The sequence below is a fragment of the Austrofundulus limnaeus genome, unplaced genomic scaffold, assembly GCF_001266775.1.
Source record: "Austrofundulus limnaeus strain Quisiro unplaced genomic scaffold, Austrofundulus_limnaeus-1.0 Scaffold7173, whole genome shotgun sequence".
Classification (NCBI taxonomy): Eukaryota; Metazoa; Chordata; class Actinopteri; order Cyprinodontiformes; family Rivulidae; genus Austrofundulus; species Austrofundulus limnaeus.
Genome location: NW_013959575.1, coordinates 1 through 913, shown reverse-complemented (window position 1 = coordinate 913; position 913 = coordinate 1). Strand labels below are relative to the sequence as shown.

General features: G+C 52.6%; 1 protein-coding gene across 1 annotated transcript; it reads left to right on the top strand.

Annotated features, from left to right (window-relative positions):
* Window positions 1-175: 175 nt before the first annotated feature.
* On the top strand, window positions 176-868 carry LOC106512466 (TRMT1-like protein; the record flags this gene model as incomplete). The annotated part of the gene is given in 4 exon segments (XM_014001078.1): window positions 176-289; window positions 368-432; window positions 508-664; window positions 748-868. Coding segments are annotated over 4 exon segments (457 nt in total), but the record flags the coding sequence as incomplete, so codon positions are not given.
* Between the last annotated feature and the right edge of the window lie 45 nt (window positions 869-913).

The window sequence follows — 913 nt, the reverse complement described above, 5'->3', positions numbered from 1 at the left end:
ATTTTACATTATTTGTTTGAAAAGGAGCAAGTAGAAGATCCAAGATCTGATGATTTCTGAGTTTATAAACAAGTAAAATCTCTTCTAATAGATTTAAAGTTTATTGGTCTCTACAGATCCCAGGTCGGGGTGATCTCTCAGATGATTGGTTAATGGTCGGTGTGTTTTCCTGCAGCTGGACGGAAGTCGTGTCCTCTGTGTCCTGAGGAGAAATTTAAAGCTTGTTACAGCCACAAGCTGCGCCGACACCTGCAGAACCTCCACTGGAAGGTTTACGTGGAGTTTGAAGGTCAGAAAGCAGGACCAGCATCATGTTTGTCTCCACGTTCACCCAGGCTCACAGTCCTCTCATCTGATTGGTTCACAGGACACAAGATGTGCATCTGCCACCTGCCCTGCAGAACCCTGAAGGCCGGCCTCAGCGGAGACCAGGTGAGACCCAGAACCCCAGACCAGGTCTGTGCAGGACCGATGAATCTTAAAAAACTGTCTCCTGTCCCCCCGCAGGCGTCGGGGAGACACATGCCCCACTACCACTGCGTGGTGTGTTCCGTCACCATCGCCCGCAAGACCGACATGGTGAGCCACCTCAAACGCCACGTCAACAAGGGCGAGACCGAGGCCAGCTACTCCGGGGGCTCCGACGTCCCGTTTGAAGAGCCCAGTAAGAAACGGGTCGAGTCACGGTTCTGACCCGTGTTAAAACAGACGGTTCTGATCCGTGTGTGTGTGGTTCGTGTGCCGCAGCTCCGTCGGGTCAGGCCTACGAGATCATGAAGGAACTGGGAACCAACGTCCAGCTGCTGCCCAACTACACCACCCCGCAGAAGAGTGACACCTACTTCAACCGCAAGATGAAGACCAACAGGTGTACACACACACACACACACACACACACACACACACACACACA